At 39.7% G+C, this 24,308-nt stretch overlaps 1 protein-coding gene across 7 annotated transcripts in view; it reads right to left on the reverse strand.

Moving 5' to 3' along the window:
- LTBP1 (latent transforming growth factor beta binding protein 1) overlaps window positions 1-24,308 on the reverse strand; it is a 424,505-nt gene that overhangs the window by 150,288 nt on the left and 249,909 nt on the right. For all 7 annotated transcript variants that reach the window (XM_081253652.1, XM_081253651.1, XM_081253650.1 and 4 more), the window contains one exon: window positions 4,950-5,072. In XM_081253652.1, coding sequence (XP_081109778.1) covers window positions 4,950-5,072 — 123 coding nt within the window. The remainder of the gene's footprint in view (window positions 1-4,949; window positions 5,073-24,308) is intronic.

Consider the following 24,308-nt stretch of genomic DNA (forward strand, 5'->3'; position numbering starts at 1 on the left):
GTTGAAAAACAGAGAAGACTTGAGGAGACAGCGTATAAGCTAGCCTCTCCTACTAGTTTGTTTTCACTCCCCCCCCTCCCCCAAACACCTCCAATATCCTTTTTCACTTCTTGGATGAAATTCCACATTAGAGTTTCATACCATTAAAGCTTAAAGTCCCAATGGGATGAGTGCTGGGATGCAGGTGTGGGGAGCAAGTAACACTGTTAGAAGGAGTCTGAGAGATGACTTTCCTAGGGAGGTAAGAGCCCATAGGCACCCTTTTCAGGAAACGGGTTATTAAAAATAAATTCTGCGAGAACCAAAATTTCAGAAAAACAATGATTCTGAGGCCACTGCAGAGTCAGACCAGCATTTTACAGTGAGACTAAATAGTGGCTCTGCTTAAATAGATGACTTGCTCCTGTCAATTTAGACCAGTTTCCTCTTCCTGATTAAAGGCTCAGCTTGTGGAGTGAGACAAATTGAGTTTCAAATTTGGGCTCTACCGCTTATAGGCTGTGTGACTTTTGGAAAGATCCTTAAACTCTCTGTGCCTCAACTTCTTCATTTCTAAAATAGGAAGAACAACACTTCAAGCCTCATAGAAATCTTTAAGTATTATATTTGATAATCCATATAAAGTACTCATCACAGTGCCTGGCACTTAGTAAGTAAACAGTAAAGATTACTACATTACTGTCACGGTTTTGGTTGTTACTGCTTTTATATGGGAGCAAACAGTTGGCACAGATCTGTCTGTACAACCTCAAGGCCATGATGCTGTGAGACCACTAAGTGAGGAAAACTATGAGCCTAAGCTGAGACAGCCACGGAGGAGGTGGGAAGAAAGGAAAAGGTAGAAAATAGATTATGAAGATCTAACGACTTTCTTGGAGACCAAAGGAGATGACAGAGTCAGAGGTGACACAGAGGCTCCCAGCCTCATTTCTGGGGAGAACAACGTCACCATGGACAAAACCACCAAGTCAGGAAGGAAAGCCCATTTTTCTCTCTCTGCTAGAGAGATCTAGCAGTCATTTACCCAATCAACTTTATAAAAAAAAAAAAAGGATCTAGAACTATGAGATCCAATGTGTTAGCCCCTAGCCACATACTACTACTTAGATAAAATTTAAATGAGATACAATTTAAAATTCAATTCCTTAGTCACACCAGCCACTTGTGACTAGTCTTATCACATCAGAAATGTTCTGTATCTGCACTGTCTATCATCACAGAAAGTTCTACTGGACAGCATTGATCTAGCCCAAAAGTCAGCAAATTTTCTCTGTGAAAGGCAAGATAAATATTTTAGGCTTTGTGGTCCATTTGGTCTCTGTTTCAACTTCTCAGCTCTGCCACGGCAGCGTGAAAGCGGCCTTAGACAGTATATAAATGAATGGACATGGCTGTGTTCCAATAAAACTATTTACAAAAACAGACGGTGGGACAGATTTTGCCCACGGGCTATAATTGGCCAATCCCTGATCTAGAACCCTAAAGTTAGAGGCACAAAACCCAATTTTAAACCTCAAATGTCATTTACAAGCTATATGATCTTGAAAAGTTACTTAAACTCTCCTAGCTTCAGTTTCCTATTGTGTAAAATAATTCATATCTCATAAGGAAGCTGCAGAAACTAAAAAGAAATGATGTTCATGAATATGGCTGGCTTTTCGAAGGGATGAGTTCGGCATCTCATGATTTCCAGAGTTAGGGCAGAAGCACATCTTCTCTCTAACTCTATTTCTGTCAGTGAGCACCAAGTCCATGGGTCAAGAATATTATGAAACAAATTTCACTGAGCAAATATGCAGGCTCAAAATTCTTTTTTTTTTTTTTTTCGGTACATGGGCCTCTCACTGTTGTGGCCTCTCCTGTTGCGGAGCACAGGCTCCAGACACGCAGGCTCAGCAGCCGTGGCTCACAGGCCTAGCCACTCCGTGGCATGTGGGATCTTCCTGGACCAGAGCACGAACCCATGTCCCCTGCATCGGCAGGCGGACTCTCAACCACTGCGCCACCAGGGAAGCCCCTCAAAATTCTTTTACCTGGGCCCTTTGAACCTGTGGACACACCCTCCCCAGCATTCATCCTGGAGCTCTTGAATTTCTGAAGAAAATTAATTGCAGCTTAAAAAGTCAGAAAGCTTTCCTACTCCGACTGCACAGGTTATTATACTTTTCTTGGACTGGCTCTGAGAAATCCTGGAGTTTCACCTTTCCCCACAGAGAGGTAGGAGCAGGTCTGGAGAAGGCTACTGCAGCAACGCCCTGATCCACAGACACAGAGGTCGGAGACAGCAAACGCCAGAACCCTCCTACTTTCTTCTTTCAGCTTAGCTAAGTCAAGGACAGGGTGCGGGCAAGGAGAGAAAGTGAAGTGGTTGCAACCTTTGGCTGCAGTCAAGGAATTCTGAGGGTGTTCACCTCAGCGTATTCGAGAACAGGGAGAGCTTCCCATTGCTCCTCAGCCACTGCCAAGTGCATTTCTTTGAGTTCACAGAGTCAGCCACACCTTTTATGGCCTGGATATGCCCTAAATTCATGCTGCCTGGAGCAAACGTGGTCAATCTTCTCCATCTGCTTCCACGGTCTATCCAAGGTTGTTTTTATATCTTGCAAGAGCATTTACTCCAAATGACAGATAGCTTTGCTCAGTGCCTTTGTGTGTCTGTCTGCGTGTCTGTGCATGCGTGTGTGCACATGTGTGACCCCCGGTCTCCTTCTGCTACTTCCCCCGTGACTATCAAGGGTACCACCAACTCGCCAGTGCTTTTCCACCCTACTTTGTAAGTATCACCTTCTCCCCTCATTCTTTCTCAAGACATTCCTTCTCTTCAGACTTCCCTATCAACTTCTTCAAAATACGGTTCACCCACAAATCAGACTGGATTGAACCAAGTCACAAATCCTGAAACACTTTACATATCTCTATGATATTACATGTGGTAAATTCAGAGGAAAGAGAAATAAATCTGCCCACTCAATGCTGGTAAAGAGCCCAGGTTTCAACTTCAAACTCTAAACGGGAACATTTAACTAGCAACAAACGTCTCCTAATACTTATCGTTTCAGCCGTTGTAGCTGAACCATAAAATTAAAATATTTATTTTTCAAATACGAATGGATGGTTGTTTAATAAGTTCAGTATTATCTGGGCAATGACAGGGAAAATAAATGCTAAGGAAAGTGTGTTTCAAAAATCTCACTGGCAGTTTCTACAATCTTATTAAAACCTGGATGTCTGTCCTTAGCTCTAGACATCAGATCTAGTCAAATAAAACACTTTGCGACCAGTCCTCTAAGTGTACCTAATCTACAATGTTCAATGTAGTCATTTTAACCAGACTACAAAGCAAATTATTTAAGGCAAAACAAATATTCACAACAAATTCTATGTTCAAACTCTAAAAATGTTTCATGCTTAAATTATACAACTGTATTTACAATACTCATGTAATTCCAATCAGCCAGAAGTTGTCCTTAAATTATCTGGATATTGTCAATGGTGTGATTTTTGGCCTGAAATTTCCAAATCCTTGCATCAGTTTTCAAGTGTACCTAGTATGCAAGCATAATTTTACAGTCTAATTTTGTCACCCACCAAAAAAAGCCCTATAACTAGGTGCCTGCCTGCTTTATGATCAGAACTGTCTGTGAAAGAACATGGAAGAACTTATGTGCAAAATTTCCAAATCTGTATTTGACGGGTTTCAAAGGAAAATAGTAGTAATTAGTAACAATGTTCCAAAACACTCAACAAACTCGTCTAAAAGTAATGAATGAGATTGCTATTTTTATTTTATTACATTTGTCTTTATTTCACCACGTCTATCCATCAGCTTAGGGCACAGAGTTAGAGATGCACAGTTAAAAGCAAATGATGGTACCTTCTTGAAAAATATATCTTGATGATATGACAAATTTAAAACTGGGGACCAGAAAGATACAACTTAACATATACCAATGACACATTATAAAAACAGGTAAATAAAAAAAACCTAGCAAGACAAAAATTAATGCAGGATTGCTCTTAACATTATCTCGACAGTTTTCTGCCATACATTAGTTTAAAATGTTTAACCTTTAATCGTATGTGACTTTGAAAAATCTGTTGCATTTACCTACTTTGTAATAATGGGCACAAGTACCTTAAAAATAAGGTAGTCTTAAAAAATTCTGTGTCTGAGCCCTTTACATCTAAAATGCATACATCTCTAATTGTCAGGTGATCTGTATTGATTACACTGGATTAGGTTTTGTGGCAAGAGATCCTTAATAGGATCTTTTTGGAGAAACTACATTTTCTGTACGAATATTAGAACATAAGATTTGATGGAGGATTTTTATCCTTAACAAGTTAAAAAAATCTTAAAGACAGATTTGTAAGGCAAAATAGTTTAACTTCAGGGACACATATCAGTGGTTTTTGAGGACAACAGAATAGAATATTTGAAATTAGAACTGAATAAAAAAATCTGAAACACAGAGCCTTGCTAACTATTCCCCAGACTCCTCTAACCAAGAAAGTACAGTGAAGCCTCATTAAATCAGACAGAAGTGACTCAGAATTTGGACTAATTAAAGACAGAAGCTGGGACAAAGTTTCACTCCACCTAAATAATGCTTAAAATACTCATGAAGGAAAAATCTGTTTTCATGTCTTAGGTATGCTAATTTTAATTAACTGTTTCTTTGCATAATTCCTCTGTGCGCTTGTTCTCTACCTTAAGTTTAAGCTGTCATTTTTTCTGAACACAATAAAAATGCATTTTTAAATAAACATAGATTTATTGTAGTATATCAGGCCGCCTCCTCCCTCCTGTCATTTTAATGACATTTTCCTGCATATTTACAATATTTAGTTGACTGCTGAGTATTTACCTTCTTTTGGATACTTCCCCCTCCCCCCACCCCCCCCAAAAAACAGATGCAAAATAGTAATAAAAAGTGATCATTACTTACGAACACAACTTGAAAAGGTAGGATCTGGCCCAAATCCTATTTTGCAGGTACATCTATAGCTGCCCATGGTATTCAAACACTCACCATTAGGGCACACACCCTGTAGTTGGCATTCATTAATATCTGCAGGAAAACAATTCTTTTAGAAAGAGAAGTCAAGTTCTATGGAACAGATTCTGGCTGTAAATTGCATTCCCTGTCTTTATCAGTATAATACCTCTCAGGTATAGTAAGTAAGAGATGCGAGCAACTTTTAATGCAGCAGCACTTTAATCAAATCATTTACTGAACATCTACAATTTAGCAAGTATTTACTATGCACCTACTACGTACCTGGTTCTATGCTAGATATTAGAGACTTACCAGTGAACAAAACTGACCAAAGATGCCAGCCTTCACAGAGCTTATATTTTAGTGTTAGTGTTTTTAAAGTATTATAGGGCATACAGGCAAGGCGAAGACTCTCGCCCTGGAGACACTTATAGTCTAGTTGTGCCTATAACTATGTAAAAATTAAAGAAGTGAAAATCGTTATCACAATCAGAAGAAAGGTCATAAACCTGAAGAAATTAAATTATGAAACTGCCTTATAGACAAATAAGAGCTACTAAAGGAAGGTGGAGGTAAGGGAGACTGCAGCATGGAGAAGGAGGTAAGACTTCATCAGGTGTTGAATTTGGGGAGAAGCCAGATGGATGGGCAGGAAGGGGTGAATGATCTACATGGGTGGACATCAGAGCATGAGCGACAGAGACTGGAGAAGGAAAGGGATCAGGAAATCATGAGTCAAACCGTTGGCTGGAAAAGAAGTTTCAGGAAGGTGAATAGTTGGAAAAAGAGCTGGTTAAAGCCAGGCTAGGTTTGGATGCAATTTTATTGAAAACAGGGAAATATATGAAAGGTCTGTGAGCAGGAGGAACATATAATCAAGGGCGGGCTCTAGGGAAACACATCTGGCCAGCACATGGCTTGGTGAGATGAGATTAAAAGTTTGATCACTGAAGGAATAAAGCAAGTATGAGACTGGTGACAAGCCAGGTTAGGGAGACTAATCAGGAAGAGAAGGAATGAAGTTTTGTTTTTGTTTGTTTGTTTTTGAAGGAACAACTGACAGTGCATGGTGTTTGGTGTCTGACTGGCCAACATGGCATTGGAGAAAAAGAGGGTAAAAGATGCCGTTGAGGCTTCTAATCTGAGCAAAGAGGAAAAGACACTATTGGTTTTGTAGAAAGTTCTGTGAAGGAAAAAGGCAGATGAAGAGATAAGTTTTCCACATGAAAGAATGCTCAACATCACTAATCATTAGAGAAATGCAAATCAAAACTACAATGAGGTATCACCTCACACCTGTCAGAATGGCCATCATCAAAAAATCTACAAACAATAAATGCTGGAGAGGGTGTGGAGAAAAAGGAACCCTCTTGCACTGTGGGTGGGAATGTAAATTGATACAGCCACTATGGAGAACAGTATGGAGGTTACTTAAAAAACTAAAAATAGAACTACCATATGACCCAGCAATCCCACTACTGGGCATAACCCCTGAGAAAACTATAATTCAAAAAGAGTCATGTACCACAATGTTCATTGCAGCACTATTTACAATAGCCAGGACGTGGAAGCAACCTAAGTGTCCATCGACAGATGAATGGATAAAGAAGATGTGGCACATATATACAGTGGAATATTACTCAGCCATAAAAAGAAATGAAATCAAGTTATTTGTAGTGAGGTGGATGGACCTAGAGACTGTCATACAGAGTGAAGTAAGTCAGAAAGAGAAAAACAAATACCATATGCTAACACATATATATGGAATCTAAAAAAAAAAAGAAAAATGGTTCTGAAGAACCTAGGGGCAGGACAGGAATAAAGATGCAGATGTAGAGAATGGACTTGAGGACACGGGGAGGGGAAGGGTAAGCTGGGACGAAGCGAGAGAGTGGCATGGACATGTATACACTACCAAATGTAAAATAGATAGCTATTGGGAAGCAGCCACATAGCGCAGGGAGATCAGCTCGGTGCTTTGTGACCATCTAGAGGGGTGGGATAGGGAGGGTGGGAGGGAGACGCATGAGGGAGGAGATATGGGGATGTATGTATATGTATAGCTGACTCACTTTGTTATACAGCAGAAACTAACACACCATTGTAGAGCAATTATACTCCAATAAAGACGTTAAAAAAAAAAAAAGAGGTAAGTTTTACACTAGAAGGTCACTCTGGGATACTCAAGTATTGTATAAATATCCAGCCACAGCAGCAGATTCAGGAATAAAGTGAAAGGAAAGCATCATTGGAAACAGAGCCTCAAGGTCATCTGCATGTGGTGATTGCTATGGTCTCAACGTTTTGTGCCCCCCACCCCACCGCCAGATTCATATGTTGAAATCCTAACCCTCCCCAAAGGTGATGGTATTAGTAGGTGAGGCCCTTGCAGGGTGTTTCAGTCATGAGGGAAGAACCCTCGTGAATAGGATTAGTGCCTTAAAAAGAGGGGGTCCAGAGAGATCCCTAGTCCCTTCCACCATTTGAGGACACAATGGAGACATCTGTAACTGGAAGAGGGCCCTCACCAGAAGGTGACCATACTGGTGCCTTGATCTGGGACTTACCTGCTTCCAGAACTGTGAGCAATAAATACCTGCTGTTTTTAAGCTACCCAGTTGGTGGTATTTTGTTATAGCAGCCCAAATGGACTAAGACAGTGGCCCAAGGGGAAATCAAAATGATTTGGAAGAGGAGAGACGAAAATGTGGCAATTTTTTAAAAAAGATTATAGAGTCATTTGCAAAGGTAATTAAAAATAAACAGAATGTGACAAGTTAACAGTAAAAAAAATTAGTAGTTATCTATTTTATTCAGGGTGTCTTATGAAGCTTAACAGTTAACAGACTTGGCTTTTAGTGTTTCCATTTGAAATTACATTTATTTCTTTCAATCATTAATTCTAATAAAACTTCTATTAAGGATCCTAAAATGTTAATTTTCTACATTAAACTGAACGCCATGGTAGCAAAACATTACTAGCAGAATCATCACATAAAAAGGCAAATGCAGCCTGCAATAAATCACTATTTGCTTATATTTCATATTCTACGTAGCCAAAGATATCTACATGGACATATTTTACCTGACACATGACAATATGACATTTTCAATGACATTCAAATGACAACCCATGTTTGTTGTGTAAATTCTACAGCATTCCAGCTTGCATGCAGCTGGAAACTGGTATAGCTAGATGACACCTGGACCGCATATGGTCCAGCACCTGTCCATCTTACTCTTGATCAGAGTGTGTGTTGTATTATAATGCACATTTATGCACAGCATGTGATTGAAAATATCCCCCTATAACTCATTCTCTTTAAGAGAACCACCATGAAGGACCAGGAAGAGTGCCAAGTCCAGTTGGGGCTTACATGGTACAAGCGAAGCCCCTATTGTATGTCCCCACTTAAACCTCAAATTTGGGTAACCAGCCAGTTGTGGTCAAAAAGGCTGGACCACTGTTTCCCCTCATGTTCCCACTAGGGTGTGATCATCAGCCTTCCTCTTTCTCTGAGGGGCTTTTACTCCTGTTCATTGACTGCACCATTACGCCTTCCATGTTTACCTCTTGGGACCCAGAATTTTCCCTTATCTGGAAGTTTCTATGACAGTACCATCCCAGTCTCCCTGCTGGCTAACCTCCCTGCAGGTTAAGGTGGTGTTTGTCCCCCACAAAGCATAGATACCTGATACACAGCGACTGCCTTATGCTCTCTTCCAGTGTCCCCTCTTTGACTCTCAACATTGCCCACCACTTCGACCATGATGCCATGGGAATGGAGGACAGAAATTAAGCCTTAAATGAAAACACTATGGCTACAGACAGGAAGAAGTAGAGTGAAGAAGAGGAATCATATAAAGCTTTCCCCTTCCCTTTTCCTACCATCTCTATTCTAATCAGCTTGTGCCACTAGCAATACCACTTCCCCTAATTTTGGCTCCAGAAACCCAGAAGCATGGACACACTCTCAAAGTTTCCAGAAAAACTCCCATTTCCCTCAACTACCTCAATTTATTTTTTATCATATTCTAGAAAATACTATAAATTAGAGATTAAATTTTCAAAATTTTTTCTTTTTAAAGTTACATCCAGCTAAGTATATCAATCTTAAGTGTACAACTATACAAGGTTTTTGCATATACATACATGTATACATACAAGTAGATATGTGTGTACACGTGTCTATGCACATACTGTATAACCACCACCCCCAGATCATGACTTAGAACATTCCCAGTGCCTCAGAAGGCACTTCATGTCCCTTCCCAGTCAACCTCTTTGCCCCCACAGGTAACTACTATCCTGATTCCCATCACTGTTGATTAGTCTCAGCTGTTCTTAAACTTCATATAAAGGGAATCATATTGCATATATTCTTTTGTCTGACTTTATTATGCCTAAGAGATTCATCAATGTTATTATATACAGTTCATCTTTCACTGCTCTGTTACATTTTATTGTGTGAGTACAAAGTTAATTTATCTGTTCTACTGTTGAGAGACATTTGGGGGTTATTTCCAACCATGCACCTGTGAACATTCTTATATGTATGTCTTTTGGTAGGCCTACGCACTCATGTCTCTTGGGTATATATCTAGGAGTAAAATTTCTGGGTCACTAAATAAGGCTCATGTTTACTTCAATAAATATTGTCAAACAGTTGTCCAAAGTGGTTATGTCAATTTCCATTTCCAGTACCAACTGCTCCACATCCTCATCAAATTACTGTCGGTCTTTTTCATTTTAGTCATCGAGCGGGACTGTAGTGTTATCTCACTGTGGTTTTGACCTGCATTTCCTTTTCGTATATTTAGTAGCCATTTAGATCTAAAAGCAACCTCTCCTACAGTGTAAATACCTATACGGATGTTGTAGGTCAATTAAGATTGCTTCCCTCTTAGTTGATTCTCAAAGTGGGGTATGCTTAGCTATGGGACACTTTGGGTTGTTCCAAGGACGGGGGAACACTCACTGGGTGGACACTAGGGAACTGAACAAAGTGTGGTTAGTCCCCCTTGACAAAGAAAATTGTCAATAATGCCCTCACTGAAAAACTCACACACAGGGGATGAAAATATGAGTTTATAAGTACAGAAAGGACCATCCTGAAGTAAAGTTGTCTGAGGAATGATGGAGTGGAGGTGAGTGCTTGCTCCATGAAGGGACTTGAAGGGCTGCATTCACTCAACTCAGCCTCTATACTGTCTACATCTGGATGGTCTCCTGCTGTCTCTGAGATGGTGCTTTGGCCTGAGCAAGAAGCAAAACAGACTAGGTTCCCCAGATCGCTGAGCTCGGGGCTGTGTGTGGTTTGTGATCTGCAAGACTAGAGTCCTAGCATCACCATGTCTGACCGGGGCTCTAAGGTAATTCATCAGACTTAACTGTGACCTGTGGACCTGTCCCCGGAGACTGGGCACCCTACACACCTCTTTTAAGCAAGGCAGTTCCTTTACATCTGCTTCAAAAACTGAACTTCTAAGATGGCATTTGTAAAGAAAATTTGAAGATCACTGACGTTATTTCCGTGAAAAATCATATTCCAGGTTTCAACAACTCACTCACAAATAAAACTTTAAAAAGCATTCCATTCATAAACTGTTCATTCCTAATATGCCAAATTTGAAATCTAAAAATTGGATAGGCATTCTCTTACTTTTTGCCACTTCATTCTTCCATCCCCTGCTTCGTTCTTGAGAGGATTGTGGGTGGCTAGATAGTTTATATCCTTTGTGTTTAAAGAAAAAGGCAAAAAACTTATGCCCCGTGTTTTTAAATTTAGAACCCCAGAAATTAATATGAAACATGAGCAATTATCTAAATGACTTTCTGAGGTAGTCAGGCTCTTTAAGACCTTTATAAATAAACTGAAGGAAATTAAAGATTCACAGATGCATTAAGAACAAAACACGGGTTGACTGGAAGTGTGCTCTCTGGATATGAGAAGTTTGAGGATTAGGCTGAGAGGAGGCGTTATTGGGCCAAAGTTTAACAATTATATGAAACATGATCAGCTAATTATGAATTATAGTTCTATTTAGGCTTCAGTTCCTCAGGCTATTTTCTTATTTAAAATTAAATAAAACTTCTAACTTGATTATAATTTTTTATAAATTACTTATATTTGACAAAAAAAATTGTTTCAGGAGTCTCATATTTTACTGGATCAGCCAATCTCCTTTAATGTGTTCTGATTAAACTGAAAGTATTATAGTACTTAGTTTAAAAAAAACAAACCAATGGTAAACAAATGAATTTGTTCATGGTTTTCCCTCTGCAGACCACTTAATTTCTCTGGACAACTGTGGAATTCTATCCTTTGAAAGAATGGTGTAACCACTTGCATAGAACACAGCTTACTGAGTTCAAGAACAAGGTCAAGATGAATGGCGGAAGGAGCTGACTCAGAACCAGTTACCGCCACCGCCACCACCACCACCCCGCCCCGCCCCGTATCTCCATCTGAGCTGCTGGGCTGGGGAGTCTAGAAGTTTGCCGAAGCAAAAGGGAAAGGAGAAACTCATAAATCCCATTGTATACCTTTAGAGTAGGCAAAATCTAGGGTGGAGGGACAGGGAGGCTACAGCTCATATGAAGATTCACATACTTCTCCATTCACTAAGAACATTTATAGAGTGTCTCTGCCCAGTACAGCCTACCACGAACCTCTGGCCATTTATCAAGTTCAATAATACAAAACTGCTCTTCTTATAAATCTAAAATGGTTGAATATTGGCAGTGTCACATGGTTCAACCTAATACAAAAGAAACAGAAGGCTGGGGCATCTATTACCCAGATAGTATAAAAATACAGAGTAGGGGCTTCCCTGGTGGCACAGTGGTTGAGAGTCCACCTGCTGATGCAGGGGACACGGGTTCGTGCCCCGGTCCAGGAAGATCCCACGTGCCGCGGAGCGGCTGGGCCCATGAGCCATGGCCGCTGAGCCTGCGCGTCTGGAGCCTGTGCTCTGCAACGGGAGAGGCCACAACAGTGAGAGGCCCGCGTACCGCAAAAAAAAAAAAAAAAATACAGAGTAGTTGGGACATATGCATAACAAGAGACTCTACACAGCCTAATGTAACACAGCCTTAGCATTTCAGCACCCGAGGATGATAACAACAATCTAGTACTATAGGCAAGGATCCTCATCACCCTCTTTCGTATTTGTACAGCACACCTACTCTCACTGGAACTTTGTAACAATTATGGATGGTGAGCAACACAACAGTTATTCACAGTTTTATAGAGATAACTTGGTCCAAGCTCTTATTTTTTAAAAGGGTTAAGGGAGAATGGGGAAATCTAATGGGAGAAATCTCTCATTAAGACCTAGTTTGGTAACTAGGATCCTAAATTATGTCACCTAAAGCAAGTCATTTGTTTTCTCTTGATCTCACTTTCCTCTCTTGCAACGCAGATAATCCCCAAGGTTGTTTCTAGCTTAAATATCCTGACTTCAAAACAATCTGCAAGTTGCCAGAGTTGAAAATGCCAAGGAATAAATAAAGTATGACATTTACGGCATAATATATATCATGACTAGCATAAGTACCCTGTGGAAAATAAACACACTTTTATGTATCTATGCTCCTACAGGAAAGTAGGTATGTTTAACAAAGTGAGGACTAATTTACTGCCTTTTTAGTAACACAAGTTTATACAGGAAATGAGGCATGCCCAGTAACCAACAGGAGTTAGGTACCAGGTGAGAACAGTACATGCAGATCTTTATACTGTGTGAAAATATGAAGTGCTTTGGAGATTCTGGTTTTTGCTGATGGACAGAAATGCCATTACACAACTCAGCAATTTGACTTCCAGATGAAAGCAGGAAAAAAAAACACCTCTGAGGTAAATACTTTTCCTAGCCAGACAGACCATTTGGCTGTTTAACAGGGATCACTTAATTTAGATAAAGGAGGAGTTCACTCTCTAAGAGGACATATGTATTTCTTAAACTCCCCCACCCCGGGAAGCAGCTTCACACCAGGTACACACACCCCTGAAGGCAAGTGACACAGGGGACGCACATGCTTGGATACTTTTTTTTTTTTTTTTTTTTTGTGGTACACGGGCCTCTCACTGCTGTGGCCTTTCCCGTTGCGGAGCACAGGCTCCGGACGTGCAGGCTCAGCGTCCATGACTCACAGGCCCAGCCGCTCCGCGGCATGTGGCATCTTCCCGGACTGGGGCACGAACCCGTGTCCCCTGCATCGGCAGGCGGACTCTCAACCACTGCGCCACCAGGGAAGCCCTACTTTTTTTTTTTTTTTTTTTGGCTGCGTTGGGTCTTCGTTGCTGTGCGTGGGCTTTCTTTAGTTGCTTCGAGCGGGGGCTACTCTTGGTTGCGGTGCGCGGGCTTCTCACTGCAGTGGCTTCTCTTGTTGCGGAGCATGGGCTCTAGGCGCGCAGGCTTCAGTAGTTGTGGCACACAGGCTCTAGAGTGCAGGCTCAGTCGTTGTGGCACATGGGCTTAGTTGCTCCGCGGCATGTGGGATCTTCCCGGACCAGGGCTCAAACCCGTGTCCCCTGCGTTGGCAGGCAGATTCTTAACCACTGTGCCACCAGGGAGGCCCATGCTTGGATACTTTTATTGAAGGGAATCAATTCCTAGATCTTGAGCCTTCATGTGTTTCCTTCTCTAAAAGTGCTCTAACAACACACTTGCCCATCTCCTTTTCCCTCTCTCCTTTACTCAGTGTCTGCTTTCTCTTCAAGGTACCCTTCTGCCCATCTGGAATCTCTCCAGGTGCACTGCCCTACAATGTGAAATTATCAAAGGCACCAAACAAATGAACAAGTCACAAATATATCCCTCCTGAGGGACAGTCACAGGAAAAGGGATAAGTCTGATTTATTTCATAAGAAAGTCTGGTTTTGCCAATTAGGTTAGATGGCAGACATCATTCATAGAGTAAATGAGCCAATGCTGCTGCTGAAAATATGTTGAAAGCCCCTATTTAATAAAACATGCCAGAAATGAATTTACTACACCCATTTAATTTTTGATTAAAAAATGCAGATATTGGCTTAAAAATGTGTGAACACCTAAGTTTTTCAAAATTATTTTAGGAGATAAGGCAACAAAAAAATGTTAGAAGATCAACATTCAAGAGCAATTTTATATAAAATTTTATATAAAATACCCATGGTATTTTATATAAAACACAAGCTTTGTGAGACTTCTGCTAAAAGAAGAGTTCTGTGGCCGAATATGATGGAGAAACGCTATACATTCTATATACATTTGCACATGAAAGACCCCCTGAGAAGTTCTTTGGCGAGGACTCTTGGTTTTCTCTGTTTAACTTGGTATTCTCCACACTTTTGGCCATGGAATCTTTTTTCACACACCACCTATTAACATCCAGCTGACCTAGTGGTCTGCAGAGCACATTTTGTGAAATGTCGCTCTCTTGGGTCAGCCCCAGGAACTATCATATGGGTCTCTTTGTGACTGTATTTGTTTCAACCTAGGCCCTACTGCAGCTGTAGCCTCCCCTCGTGACCTGTAACTGTCCCACATTTATAAAATAATCAACTAGCATGGGGTGGATTCAATCATTGAACTCACTCAAAGGAAGCAAACCACTGTGGGAACAACTCCCTGCCTTCCAATGCTTCTGTCTGCAGGGTAACATGATAGAAGAATTATCAGAGCCCAGAGAACAGCCTGTATTTATTTCTCAATACATGTGTGCTACACATGGGAGATGCACATCTCTGCTGGTCTTGGATTTCCGACTATAATCTATAGACAGTACATTAATTTCTCCTTGAAACATTCATAGTAACATATCTATTACAGGCTTTCCCCATGACTCGTGATACAACAGGCATCTTCCCATTGATTTTATAGCCCCAGAGACTAAGGTCAAAGAGCTATTGGAAAACACAATGTGCTAATGACTCACTTCACCACTGTCTTTCCTGAAGAAAAGTAAATAAAATAAGCAGACATTTCCTTTTTGAATCCTATCCCAGTGATAGGAGCATAGTAAGAGGACACACCAGAAAATGATTTTACAATGGATGGGAATGGGTCCCAAACTGATTTTAAATGCTAAAATGATACTCAGGTCCAAATCAAAACTTTAAATTCTTACCCAAAATATTGTGCCTATTTAGACTAGAAAGAGCAGCAGGAGTTCCAAGAAGATGTCTAGGCCAGTAAAGTAACACCTTCACATCAGTAAAACATATCAATTGCCTCTTGGTCACTGAGACTCAAAACATGATTCAGCATCACATTAAGTACCCCCTCCCCCCCCCCCAGTTTCTGGGATTAAATCACTAAATACAGCAGAGCACTGTGATGAATCTGATAGGTAAATAAAAAGAATTTTAAACATTTTAAGTACTTTGAATAATTTAATTATCAAGTCTGGTTGACACCAGTCTTAGTTCACGCCTACTGATTTTCTACTATGATTTCCCAAATATATAGCAATAACAGTGGACTCTTAAGTTTCATTTTCATACCCACATTAGTCTCCTATACATATTGCTTATTTCCTCCTGGAAAGAAATAAATATCAGAGTAATAAATTCCCTTATGTTAATGGAACTGAAGGGAACTTTAGAGAAAAAACTAACTGTAGCGAATGTTGCATAAACTAAGAAGTCACAGAAGAACATGCTGAAGGAAGGGAGAAGTCACTGAAAAGCTTTTAAATGAAAACATCAATGGATATTATCACGTCACTAGTCACAGTTCTGAATATTAAAGAAATGGTATTGGCCACATGTTGCTAAGTGAAAGAAGACAGACACGAAACATTTACTGGATAATTTGAAAGTTCCTAAAAAGACAACTCATCTATGCTTATAATAGTCGGGACAGTGATTACTTCTGGAAAAGAGGGAGAAAGTAAAAATTGAGAAGGGAAAGAGGGAGGATTCTAGGGTGCAGGGGATCTTCTATTTCTTGACTTGAGTGATAAGTACACAGTTATGTTCACTTTGTGATATTCACTGAGCTAATTCCCTGTGATGTGGGCACTGTTATATATATAGGTTACACTACTAATAAAAATTTAAATAGATAATAAACTACATAATTTCTAATATTATCAGATATTTTTCACCAACAATTTTTCAACATGGCCTCATAAGTTTAGACATAAAGTGACCTCCCAGTAATACAATAAAGATCTTCAAGGTGTTACAGACTGATTTCTAAAATTGCCCCAATTCTTCACCTCTTTTTGTATCCATGACCTTGTCTATGTGACTTTGTAACTTCTCCCACTAGCAAGTAGAGTCTATTTTCCCACTCCTTGAATACAGGCTGGCCTGTGACTTCCTTCAGCCACCAGTTACAGCTGAAGTGACAGTGTGTCAATCCCAAGCCTAGGCCTGAAAAGCTTTAGATAAGTCACCTTGTGGAAGATTGCTGAGCCATCCCTGCTGAAGCCATCCTGGACCCCAGCCCCAGGCAGCCATCAGCTGATCACAGACGCAAGACTGAGCCTGGCTGACATCACCCATACCCGGCCTGGGTCAGCAGAACTGTCCAGCTGCCCCCAGAAGTGTGAGAAACACACGACTGCTTTAGTAAAGTAACTGTTAACTTACAGGGGAAGGGAGAAGAGGTTATACAGAAGGGGAGGGCCTCAGGAGGAGTGCTCAAAAGGAATGCAAGCTTAAACAAACAGGCTCTAGAGGCCTCAACGTTCTGCTTGTTAAGGACTTCAGGATAAAACTAAGGTACAGGGCTTCCCTGGTGGCGCAGTGGTTGAGAGTCCGCCTGCCGATGCAGGGGACGCGGGTTTGTGCCCTGGTCCGGGAGGATCCCACGTGCCGCGGGGCGGCTGGGCCCGTGGGCCATGGCCGCTGGGCCTGAGCGTCCAAAGCCTGTGCTCCGCAACGGGAGAGGCCACAACAGTGTGAGGCCCGCATACGGCAAAAAAAAAACCCCAACCCCCCCCCAAAAAACTAAGGTACAATGGCTTGCTAATAACAAGAGAGAAAAACACTTATTTTACCTACAAAGCAGACACATTTAAAACAAGAAAACTTGCTGCAAAAGTTAACAATGAAGTGTGGAGAACTCTGATTTCTAAACCAAGTTACTGAAAGCACCTAACAGGATAGTCTGATCTAAAGAGTAAAAGAACCAGAGAGCATCTAATATCCCCCCACCAGTGCTGCTGCTTTAAGCCATGGTTTCCCCACCTGTAACAAGCAGATGCAGTCGTTGTCAGGAATTAATGACATAAAAAGCATAAGAAGTACTACAACCTACTGCGTAAATGTTAGTAGCACAGAGGCGGGGAGAGGGAGCCCAGGCATCAGAGGTAGATGCTAGCACTCTCCAGGTATGCGATCTTCCATTACTTAATTTCTTTGAGCCTCAGGGCTCAGTTTCACTACAAGTTTAAAAAAACATAACACTATTTCACAGGGTTACTGTGAAAATTATGACATAGCTGAAGCACCCAACCCAATGGCTCCAGTAAAAAGGCATTCAATAAACACTAGCAAGATACATAAACAGGTAGATAAAAAGATGTGTAGGCGATAATGACCAAAAAGGAAATTTATTGTATTAGAAAAGAGAAAGTTATCAAGTTTCTTATCCAAGTATTACCATAAGGAGAGAAGTAGCACATAAATAAAATCAACAGTAATTAGAGCAGCAGATGGCCAACTAGTTCCACCTCAGGAGAAAGTCTGGAGAAAAGTTGGGTGAGAACCTAAGAATACTAGAGGAAGCAGGTGGGGTAGGTACAAAAGGGTTAAAGTGGGCTTGAGAGCTGGAGAACTTAGCAAACTTACACCTTTCATGGCACTTGCTGTGTCAGGATCACTGTCACTAAAAACATAGTTATGTCTACAGATCATCACCGTCTCCCTTGTTCCTTGTTACCACCACTGCAATAAGACCCAGAACAAGGTGAGTGGGCCTTGAAAGAGATGGGGAGACAGGGAGGAAGGGAGCATGGGAAAGAGAAAAAGGGAGGGAGAGTCCCGAGCACTCACTACAGTCATCCCTTGATAACCCTGAGGGATGGGCTCCAGGACCCCCTCTCCTCATGCAGATCCCCAAATCTGTGGATGCTCAAGTCCTTTGCATCAAAGGGCATAATACAGCCAGCCCTCCATATCTGCAGATGCAGAACCCACGAATGTGAAGGGCCGACTGTACTAATTTGAAGACATTTATATTAGCTCCATGACAATTTGGTCACAACCCAAAATCTTTGAAGCAAACCAAAAATGTCAATGGAGGAAAAAAACAAAATTAATTAACAAACCATATCAACTTCTCATGTATTTAAAATAAAACCTTGAAAGAAGCTTACACTCACTAGCCTTAGGCACCGTACCAGACAAACTTCAAATTCAGCCTGCTTCAACCCCCAACATACCTCAACTGACTTACCCACCTCCACTGGTGCATGTTCTCCCATGCCCGTGTCTTAGTTCCTTTCAGCCCTAATAACTACCCTGACCCATATATCACCATCTTCCCCAAATTACAATTATTTGAAAGTAAAATTATTTTTCTACATATAAAACTCAGACAAAATTATTAAAACCAACAGGAGTTAGTTCCAAGATTGTTAAAAAAAAATAACAATCTTGCTCGTAGCCATATTCAATATAAAGTACCTGGGGAAAGCCTAAATGAAAATGTGAAGAGCCCATTGTAGAAAAACATACTACTTAACTGCCCTTTTTGTGTTTTCAAATTTGTAAAGAAAAGGAAATAAGCAAGGAGAGGAGGGACACAGTCAGTGGGCTCTCTAAGCCTAGTGGGAAGGGAAATTGTACACCCTCTCTGAAGTCTAATGTGCACAGGATGAATCAAAGCTTGGGAACCAATAATGTCTCTTCTATACGTAATCATAGCTTAACATGAAGGTTTATGTTCAAGTACACCCCTGACAGCATTATATATATATATAAAGGAAAAAAAGAAACTAATCTGAAAATCCAACTTTTGGGGAATGGTTAAATGAATTACCCTATATCCATTAACTGGGATTCTATGTCGGCATTAAAATAATTTTTAGAAGGTTACTTAATAATATCAGAAAGTGTTCATTATCTATTAAGTAAAAACACAGTTTTCACAACTATCCATGAAATATAATCTCAAATTTATATATATGTATATATATACATATATATGATTGGTAGAAAATATAACAAAATACATTTATTTCATAATTTTTGTTTTCTATACATTTCTCTAGTTCCTAAATATTAAACAATAGGTGTGAATTATTTTTATAAACAGGAAAGAAAGTGCTTTTTTTTTTTAAAGGAATATGTTTTTAAATGCCATCTGTGATTTTTGAACTCAATGGGAACTGTCCTCTGAAACTGCATAGTGTTTGGTTCATTTCTTTTACAGCACTAACTACATGCTGCCTTGATGTTTTAATTATATGTGAGAACAGTGATTTTTGTAAGGGTAGGAATTGAGTTTTATTAATATATTTCTCAGTGTGCCCCCACTTAAATCGTCATTAAATATTCATAAAACAAATGAGTGAATGCATGGCAGATGGTGAATAAATTTATGTTGATGGGCTGCTTAATTACAATGGTTAAAAAGACTATCTGTGGATAACAATTATATAATATGAAGTTTTCTGAAAAGCTTTTCTGCATTCTCAAGGAAAAGCAATTTATTATATTGATACATATATATATATATATATGTTAAAAACCACATTCTGATACTGATCTCTTAAAAAAAAACACCTCAATCCTGATATGGATACTTTTTTTTTTTTTTAAAGTAACACAGTAAGTTCATGCTTTGGCATTCACCCCAATTCCTAACATAAAGCAATTACAGATAAAATATCAAGGTCAAAAAACAAGGTCAACATCTCAGTAAACCTGAAATGGTATAGAAATACATGGTAGCTGGTGGTCACTGAAGCTCTGGGTCTGCTGTCTAGAAAGCAGCACAGGAAGCCAGGAGTTTAACACATTATTGACCAAGGGATTTTGGCAGAAACAAACGCCTGTGGCTGTAATAGTCTCCAGTCAAAAGTGGGTTTAACAACTGAGGATAACAAACTAAACCTATTTATGCAAAAACACTCCTCCCTCAGCAACTAAAATCCAGCCAAACTTTTCAGTTTGCTTAAAAAGTTAAATAAATACATTTTAAAAAATGAAAAAAGAACAGGTTAGCTATGAAAAACAATGAGAAATTTTGGAACTGATAAATAATCTTAGAATTAAAAGTGTAACAGATGGGATGGAATCTAGATTGGCATAGTAAAGCAGCAGTTAGAAAACTGGAAGACAGAACTGAGGTATTCACGCATAAGGTAGCAAAAAAGACAAGAGGATAAAAGCACAAAAGACGTGTTATAAGAGACACGAAAACCAGAGGCTCCAACACTTGTCTAAAAGGAGTTTCAGCTGAAAAGCACGGTGGAGAAACAATATTTTAAGAGATAACAGCGGATCATTTTTCAAATTTGAGGAAAGACCTGAGTCTTCAGATGGACAACACAACACTCTGCCTACTGAGTAAAATCAAGATAAATCCAAATATAGACACACATTGTGGTAAAACTACAGAACATAAAGAATTCAGAGATGATCTCCAAAGAGAGAAACATTATCTATAAAGGAAGAAAGTATCAAAAAGAGGTCAGAAAGACACTGGTATAATGTAGGTCAAAAGTATTGTTGGAAAATAACTGTCATCCTAGAATTGTACACCTGACTAGTCTCGTTACAGAATGAGCTCAAAATAAAGATATTCTCAGACATGTAAAGTATATACTTCTCAGAGATCCTCATTTAAAGAGCTGTTAAGGGATGTGATCTCAAAATATAAATTAGCAAATAAAAATACAGGATACCCAGTTAAATCTGAATTTCAGATAAACTAATACTTTTAAAATACATGTCCCAAATTATTTGCTGTTTATCTAAAATTCAGATTTAACTGGGCATCCTATATTTTACCTGGCAATCCCACCACAACAAGAAAACATGAACCCACAAAGCAAGCAGAGGACACAAGAAACAATGCTGAGTGCAAAAACTGATACAGTGTCAGTAAATTTATTTAACTATTAACTGTATGAAAAAGACTATTTCCATTAACTCTACCTTTGAAGATAATTCTAAAATGATAATTCTTCTCTAAGCCACAAATCTGTTTTCTTTTAAATGTCATTTTGGCCATTGTCATAATGGCCTTTGGACATTTCTACATTAAAAGAAGTGTAAATCCAACAGCTGTTTTCCCAGCATGTATCACAAAGCCCGTTATATTACAAATGATACATGCAATTAATCATAAGAAACATAAGAAATTTGTCTTAAAATTAGGCATCACTTCATCTCACCCTACCTGTCTGCTTTAACCCAACACTATGCCATAGGCCACATTCTTTTCTCCAGCCAAGTCAGTTTTCCTGAGGGTCCCTCCTGTACTTCCTAGTCCCCTCAAAGCACTCAAAGACCAGTGTTCCTCTATGTGTTCACCATACTCCATTCACAAGCAATTTTTTGATGATCATTAAGACATCTGAAATGTAAGCTACAGTCCAGACAAGCTCTTCATAACCAAGAAGTTCCATGTACAGCTTCCTTATGTGGATGATTAACCAAGATTGCTGAGTTTCATGTAATGACAGAGATATACCCCTGAAAAAAAAAAGTGCATTATCTTTTCTATGGTCTGAATACAATTCAGTTTTAGATGCACTTCGGGGCACTTTCTATCAAAAAGGAGACCTGCAGTCAAAGTTTTAATAGAGTATTACTGTCTTAGTGTATCTGTGTTGTAAATTTATTTTATTAAAGCAGAACAACCAGTGTAATAAAATAATGCCAAAAGAAAGTTATGTGGACAGCTCTTTCATACTTGCTTTAACAGGCTCATCTGGAGGCAGCTGAAATTCAGCTAGATGGATGAGTGAACAAAGCAAATCACATCCTGCTGATTCAAACTGATTTAATTACACTAAATCCAAAGGGCAAGACCAATGTCTTATTCATCATTCATCACATATCCTCAGTCTGTAGCTCAGGAGTGCTCCGCCAACTAATGTTTGTGGATTATGGAATATTTTTTAAAGATTTCAAAATTATTCTTTAAAAAGGAATATGCGTACACTGGATTCTGAAAGTGTAGATGGCTTCTAGCTATGTATTTTGGCATTGCCCACAGCACCTCTGCACATGCTAAAAATGTAGAAAACAGTAGATGGATTAATTTACAGTTATAAAATCAAACAGGTAAGTGATTTTAGCATATCAAGAGATATTTGCTTTTAATAAAAGATTTCACTGAAAAGACTGGTCCCCAAGTAATTTCAGAACCCAATTCTAGTTTTAAAGGTTAGATTTACACCTAATTTTTAAGAACTCATTTATTTCATGGCAAAGTTAAGGGCAAATGAGTAATCAAAATGCAGGGAAGGGGCTTCCCTGGTGGCACAGTGGTTGAGAGTCCGCCTGCTGACGCAGGGGATACGGGTTCGTGCCCTGGTCCGGGAGGATCCCACGTGCCGCGGAGAGGCTGGGCCCATGAGCCATGGCCGCTGAGCCTGCGCGTCCGGTGCCTGTGCTCCCCAACGGGAGAGGCCACAACAATGAGAGGCCCGCGTACCGCAAAAAAAAAAATGCAGGGAAGAAGTATGAAAGTAGGAGCTCCTATGATCATTTCCATGAGGTACTACTTCATTTAATTCTAGTTCTACATCAAAACTTTAGAATAATAATCAAATGACAAAAGCTGCTCTAGACCCACCAGGAAATTTAATGGTATTGTTTGTTATGATAAATGAAGCAAATTATAACAATTCCATAATGTTGAGGGGAGTGAGGCAAGGTTTTAGAGCTCCATGTGTTTATACGTAATAAATCATTCCTTTGAAAAGATAATTGTAGCACCACTAGAAAGGAGGGGAAAAAAAACCCAATTATTTGAAAGCTCCTCAAATTAACTTGTGAACAGTTGGTTCTTTGTTACGGAGTGACCATTATGAAAAGTTGTTTCAGGACATTAATTCACTTAGTTGAAGGAAATAATGTAATTCTAGTTATTAATCACTTTAATTTTAAATGTGCTTTGTAAACTGAGAAGACATTAAACTCCAAGAACAATGTGGAATGCACAAGTAATTAGATGGCTAATGGGCTTTTTTGGAAAAACTTCAGCATAAAATCAAAAGGCTTCAAGGCTCTAGGAAAATCCAAGTGTATATATGTAATGTGAGAAAGTTCTACCCAATTTTAGTGACCAATAATATCATCAAGGGAGTGAAATTAAGCCCTTCTCTCAAAAGCAATTTCAATAGATTCATGTTATGTTATGAGTCAATCTTCTCTGTAGTGTAATTTAGCTGTGCCTTCTTGAGGCACCGTGAAATAGAATTTTCTGTGATACTTCATTCCAGAATTCATGCCAAAAAGTACAACACTGTTTTGCAAATATCTTCCTGAGACCAACATAAGCCAGGATTTGGTGTTACTGAACATCAGTGCAACTGACTGAGGTGGAACCATTTGATATGCTCAGTATGAACAAAACTTGCTAAAGGTCCCTCCATACCAGCCAAACCAGAAGAGGAAAAGACAAAAAACCTCAAGGAATTATTTAAAGGATTCTCCATTTTATTTTGCTAAATGAGATGACAAATGATTACTTGCAAATTTTCACTTCCACTTCTACAGTGTTTTTTTTTTTTTTTTTTTTTTTTGTGGTACGCAGGCCTCTCACTGCTGTGGCCTCTCCTGTTGCGGAGCACAGGCTCCAGACGCGCAGGCTCAGCGGCCATGGCTCACGGGCCCAGCCGCTCCGCGGCACGTGGGATCCTCCCGGACTGGGGCACGAACCCGCGTCCCCTGCATCGGCAGGCGAACTCTCAACCACTGCGCCACCAGGGCAGCCCTACAGTGGTATTTTTATGAATATGAACTGTTAGAACCTTGAACCAGCCAGTAGAAGGAATATGTTAGATAACCATCCTTTCTTATTAAACAAAACCAAATTAACATTAATTGCTTTGACTTCTACTCGTTCTCAAAACAGATGGCATATCGTATCTACATTAGTAATACTTCACAGATATATACAAAATTGGTAAAGGAGGTCAAGCTGCAGACAGAAACAGAGGTGGCTTGGGAGTTTAATCCTAGCTGGGCTTCTTAATTATCTGTGTGACCTTGGGTACTCTCAGTCTCTCTGCTTCTAATTGGGATTCTTAAGGTCCAAATCTCACCCCACCCCGAGAAAATAAGTATATTCTTCATCATTTGACATTCAGAGGAATTAGGAGCATCTGACATTTCTGGAGAGTATCTA

Source organism: Mesoplodon bidens (genome assembly GCF_964165515.1).
Source record: "Mesoplodon bidens genome assembly, chromosome: 14".
Classification (NCBI taxonomy): Eukaryota; Metazoa; Chordata; class Mammalia; order Artiodactyla; family Ziphiidae; genus Mesoplodon; species Mesoplodon bidens.